Source organism: Triticum aestivum, chromosome 2A, assembly GCF_018294505.1.
Source record: "Triticum aestivum cultivar Chinese Spring chromosome 2A, IWGSC CS RefSeq v2.1, whole genome shotgun sequence".
Taxonomy (NCBI): Eukaryota; Viridiplantae; Streptophyta; class Magnoliopsida; order Poales; family Poaceae; genus Triticum; species Triticum aestivum.
In genome coordinates this window covers 144,622,336-144,627,971 of record NC_057797.1, presented here as the reverse complement: position 1 = coordinate 144,627,971, position 5,636 = coordinate 144,622,336, and the positions used below count along the sequence as shown (strand labels likewise).

The window sequence follows — 5,636 nt, the reverse complement described above, 5'->3', positions numbered from 1 at the left end:
TCAATTGTTTCTTTAGCCATGAGTTTAGGAGCTCGAATGTCGAGGCTCATATCTTAGCGAAGCATGCTCTCTCACTTGATGTTGGCCGCCGTGTGTGGCTGGGCAACCCAGGTGATCTATTTTTCGTCCCTGTAAACATTGCGACGAGTTAAATAAAAAGCTTCGTGAGGCTGTCTCAAAAAAAAAAAAAAGGTCAAGCCAAGATATCGGTGGAGTCGCACCTCACCAGACCTGTCCGCGACTCTTCCCATCGCTGGACCTCCACCAGAGCTACCCACCCCCGCCGGCCGCCCCGCCGACTCTGCTCCGGCTGCCGCGGCCGTCGCCACCAAGCTCCTACCCGGACGCCGCTCCGAGCTCCTCCCCTCCAAACGCGCCGTACTAGCCCCTGCTCTTATAACCGAGGCCTACAGCTGCCGCCGTGCCGTACCTTGGCGGCGTCACCGGCGACGCCTCAACCCCCCTTCCCCCCATCCACCCATCCACACGGTGCACCACGGCCTCTCAGGCGCGTTGCCGCTTTCACCGTTCCCGTTCTTCCTCGTCGGGGAACCGCGTTCCCGCTGCGGCGCTGCCCCCACCCCGTCCGCAGTTTTCATCCATTTCGTCTAGAGGAGGTACGGCATTGCTTTTCATCCAGCGATTAGCTAAATTAATCACACTGAACACATCATCTAGATCCACCCGGCCGGAAGTTTAGCGGTGGATGCAACCGAGCAAGTAGGCTCTAACAAGTTTGGGATATGTCTTTCTTGCATCTGCTGCCCACGAAGTTCCTTCCTCTGTAAAATGAGATGCTGTATTGGGTTCATTGCGCTCGAGACTATCAAACATATCATTATCTTTTCTTCTCACAATTGAACCTGAAAGGTGACTTTTCTCGATTTGCAACTCAATTGTTGTGTGCATCCCTGTTTGCTTAAAATTAACAAATGGTCCAATTTGCACTTGGGGGCAGCTTGTTCAACTTGCTCTGGTCGATTCACGAGCAACATTTTCCAATCTGACAAATGACAGTTTCTTGAATGCATTTGTGTGCACACCTGGAAAAAAAATTAGGACTTAGTTTATATACTTTAGGTCAAATTATGATCCCCTTATTGCTGCTTTTATTTGTAGTGGTAATGATTGTTGTTCATGGTATTTGATATTTTAATTGCCAGATAGTACTTTTTGATATGGTGTCGTAATGACAATTTTGTTCACAGTGGGTGATTCACAGGGTACAGCATGCCATTTTAGATAACTTATGGCGCCCATGTCCGTACTTAGCCTTTTCTTATTCTGCAGATCGGCAGATGGCTAGTAGCTCCAATGGCCATTGTCCAGCCAATGGTGCAAAAGTTTTGCCTGGAAGGGGGAAGAAGAATCAGGAGGTACTGATGGTTTGAACATCCCTGTCATGATTTGTTTCTACTGTAGATTCCAATTTTAAAATGCATTGTTTGTTGGTATTGATATGATAGAATAGTAATTTGCATGATGATATTGATACTGGACTACTCTCGCATTGATCGTTCTGATAATGGTATGTGGTGCTTAGATGGTTCCTGTTGGCTAATATCCTGCATGGCTGCATGGTATTGAATTATTGATGTGTTAGAGATAAAATTGCTGGTTTGATCGAAGTTTAGGAAGATAGTATGTCTTCCTTTGAGTCAGTCGTAATTTTGCATGATTATGTTTAGGTCTGATGAGAATGTATTTTAAGCATTTCACGTGGCAGCATAACGATAAATGTATTGTTCAAACTTGAAATTTTTTCAGAGTAGAAGTTTCTTTTTGGATTCACTTCGCTCTGTCCTAACCCAAGTCAAATAGGAATGCAATTTTTTTAAAATATTCCGTCCACAATTTTTTGAATGAAGGTACCGTGTTATTTATTTGCTTTAACCCGTCACTGAGTTCATAGTTTTGTTAATGCAGAAATTACAGCTTGACAAAAATGCAGCTTCTAGGGCCTGTCAGAAGGACAGGCAATACATTGAGAAATTGGAAACTGAGCTGAGCAACTGCTATCAGGAAATTGGTATGCTCTAGGAATTACTCCATTTCTTGTTTGTTTGGCGATTGCAAACCTTATTACTTAAGCAGTCTTTGCTGATCGTAAGTGCAGACTATTTGCAGGATCAGTTAAATATCAGGAATGTTGAAGCAAACATCATGGGAGAGCATATTCACGGCCTTGAACTGAAGCTAACTGAACTTGAGAAATTTCCTGAAAGAGTGAGAGTTATGGACAATGATCTGATGCGGTCTGATTCTCAGTGCTGGCTTCTGATGGAAGAAGTCCAATGTAAAGAAGAGGAGCTGCAAAAGGCAGCCTTGCAAATAGAGAAGCTTGAAAGTGTAACTTTAGATATGCAATGTGAAATTGAGAGTTTAAAACTTGATTTGACTACGCTTGAGCAAAGACTGTTTGATGCTGAGAGCTTTAACCAGCATACTGCTGAGTACAAAGTTAGAATAGAGAAGCAACTGGAAGAACATGAGCTCCAGCTGCAAGAGGCATGGAAGACTATTGATCATCTCGAGGTTGAGAATAAACAACTGAAAAGAGTACTTGCCTGGAAGAGCTCCTAAACAATCCTCTTCTACAGGCGTGGACAGTGGCGGAGGCAGGGGGTGGCCAGCAGGGGCCAAGGCCCTCCCCATGATCACACTTCCCTTTGTATTATGCATGTTGACAGTGAATATTTTTTAATTTTCCTTTAAGCCGGCCCTCCCTAACATCAAATTATAGGCAATCCTGCCTCCGCCACTGGGCGTGGAGCAACTTGATAAAACAGTGGAGCATGATGGTCATGCAAACTATGAAAGAGGTCATGAAATTCTTGAGAAGTTGGGGAAGCAAAATGAAGAATCTGAACTTATAATTGAGCAGCTCAAGGTCTGAGTTTGTGCACTACTCGTACTTCAGCATTTTGGTATAAGTCTGTTCGAATATGTTCCATCTGTAGTCTTGTACTACCAAACAAGTTCAGAAACAAATTATTTTGAACATATTGCTATGGAATTTAGTTGCTTACACTGCTAGTTGGGTAATCAAGGATCTGTCTGTTTTGTTGATTCTGATTTCAGTATAACTTTCCCATTTCTGGTGAGATTTAAGTGTTGCTCTCCTTGTTAGGTAGAACTTCGAGAACAAAAACTGAAAGCAAAGGAGGACGCAGAAGATCTCACTCAAGAAATGGCTGAATTGAGGTACCAGATAACTGGCATGCTTGAGGAAGAATACAAGCGCCGGTCTTGCATTGAGCAAGCGGCTATTCAACAAATTCAGCAGCTGGAGGCTCAGGTAGTGAAATAGGCTCTCTTTTTTTGGTTCCAAACTGTAACTATGCCAGTAAAAATATAGTTGCACATATAGCTCAAGCTGTTGCTCCATAAGACCATTATTTGAATTTTGAATCTGATTGCATGATTACAAATGAAAAAGACACAATCTCTTAGTCTTGTCATATTGACAATTCCTCTATGCTCTGATTTAATTTTGTTTTCTGATATTTGAAACCAGGTCTCCAAAGAGCAAAGAAAATTGGGCGGAGTGCTAAGACGACTGCAGGAATCGCATGAGCTAGCTGACACACAAGCTACGGAGATTAAGAAACTGAAGGATGCTTTAGGGGTATGTGCATGTAGGTTATAGCATCCCACCAAAAATGAATTAATCTTTGCAGCAGTCTTCTGCTCGATACTAGTTGTTTCATGGTACTGATACACTATATGCATATGCCTCCATTGTAGAGATTGAACTCTGCAATGAACCTCGGGAGGGTTTGCAAATCTTGCTCTTGCAGTTTCTGTCCAATGCTGGTAGAGTTGTCTAATTGCTCGATTGAAGGGTCGCTTGACCTCAGATCTTCCGATGCTAGCAACGTTGACGAAACACCACCGGAGAACCAAGCGCTAGTAGAGTGGCATCCTGATGAAGCTTCAGATGGTGCCACGGTAAATAATGTAGGATGCTAGATGCATATGCACTCATGTGTGCAGTTGCTGTATATAATTCTTTGTGCCACTGTTGTTTGTAGAGGCATCTGTAACCTTAGTGAGCTGTTTTACTTACAGATTACCACTTGGAGTTAAGCTCCAACGGCAGCGCGAATGTAACTTGTAAAAACTTCATATTTATCGTGTGAGATTCAGCCTCAGGACTCACAAGGATGTTACACATATTAGCATATACAGATTTGCTAAATGAGAATGTTGTAAGTGGCACGGGGTTTGTATGAGAGCCATTTCTCTGCAATAGGTTTGGAAACATATTCCAGGATTAGAAAAGAATGTTGCGGGTTCAAGTCCTGAATTTGCATGGGTGCATGCGTATTTCTAGAATTTTTTTGGCCTTTTTGATGATGTTTGATGCTCATATGGGCATGAACGAATCGCAGGAGTGATTGAATAATGCAGATTTTTTTTACAATGTTTTTTTTTTGACAGCGAATAGACTTTATTCCTCACATAATAGACAAGTCATTTACAAAAAGAGGAGAAATAAAGTCCGGGATAGAACTATCCCAAAATCCCGAAGATCTAATGGTAAGAGAATTTCTAGCTAGGCTATCTGCTACCTCATTCGCCTCACGAAAACAATGCACAAAGGATGTCTTTGCAAATTCCAACTCCATTTGCTTACACTCCCTGATGATAGCCGTCTCAGGACCAAAATATGCTTCTTGTTGATTAAGGCTTCCACTGCAACCGTACTGTCAGATTCAATGATCACATTACAATGTTACCTTAACAAGCAAGTAATAATGATCTAAAAATAGCTTAACGGGCAAGTATGCCATAAATTTGTTGTATAACAAGAAGCTTAACAAGCAAGTTTGCCCTAAACTTGTAGACATTCCAAGTAGTAACAATTTAGTTTCCGTTATCCCACAAAAAAAAACAATTTAATTCCAGTTATTACAGGACGAAGTCATATGGCCAGAACATGACACCAGGCAATCCGAGATTATAAAAAAATGCGATTTGCGAGGCAAGAACAATGTCCTCTGCAACTGTCCTAGAAGAAAAGGACATCACCCTAAAAAAAAAAGGACATCCTCCTTGCCTCCAACTCCAGTTCTGCCGCCCAGGAAGAAGCAGGCGGCCGGCAACCTCTCCTCTCCTCTTAGGTTCGATCGATTCCTTCCTTCCACCTCTCTCGACTCATCGGAACTCTTCCACCCCAGGATGCGGCTCTTGCCTACCTGAGTTCGTTCCTCTTGCCGGTCTTCTTCCGGCGACGGCGACTCGCGCCGGTGGTTTCTGGACCCCGGTTTTTTCAGGCGGAGCGAGGCGACATGAGATCCCAGACTGATTTGTGTCGTTCCTGTGGGCGTCCACGAGTAACCACTGATCTTGTTGGAAATATGAGCAAGTTACTACGAGATTTAATCCGAATAATTAGAAGATAAATCATAACTATAATAGCAGAGATTAAATTAATCATGTGAACTAGCATAGCAGATGAACAGATCACATTTAGGGCACATACTAGAAACATGAATTCTATCATAATCTCGAACAGGAAGGATAGAATTACATACGGTGCAGTGGGAGCAACACTGCCGGCATTGATGTTGTCGACCATGTCGTCGAGGATGAGGTTGCCGAGGTCGGAGAAGAAGTCGTCGTTCGCGAAG

General features: G+C 43.0%; 1 protein-coding gene across 1 annotated transcript; it reads left to right on the top strand.

Annotated features, from left to right (window-relative positions):
- The first annotated feature begins 206 nt into the window (after positions 1-206).
- Positions 207-4,154, top strand: LOC123185034 (uncharacterized). Its single transcript, XM_044597053.1, has 7 exons — positions 207-617; positions 1,291-1,376; positions 1,927-2,029; positions 2,117-2,890; positions 3,131-3,298; positions 3,518-3,628; positions 3,748-4,154. Exons 2-4 carry the CDS (start codon positions 1,299-1,301, stop codon positions 2,581-2,583), a joined length of 648 nt encoding a protein of 215 aa, XP_044452988.1. The 5' UTR covers positions 207-617; positions 1,291-1,298; the 3' UTR covers positions 2,584-2,890; positions 3,131-3,298; positions 3,518-3,628; positions 3,748-4,154.
- Positions 4,155-5,636: the final 1,482 nt, after the last annotated feature.

Excerpts from the sequence above, each read along its gene's own strand:
- LOC123185034 (XM_044597053.1), top strand. The coding sequence starts at position 1,299 with ATGGCTAGTAGCTCCAATGGCCATTGTCCAGCCAATGGTGCAAAAGTT. Across the intron at positions 1,377-1,926 it reads GGGGGAAGAAGAATCAGGAG|AAATTACAGCTTGACAAAAA; the intron begins GTACTGATGGTT and ends TTGTTAATGCAG. Across the intron at positions 2,030-2,116 it reads CAACTGCTATCAGGAAATTG|ACTATTTGCAGGATCAGTTA; the intron begins GTATGCTCTAGG and ends TCGTAAGTGCAG.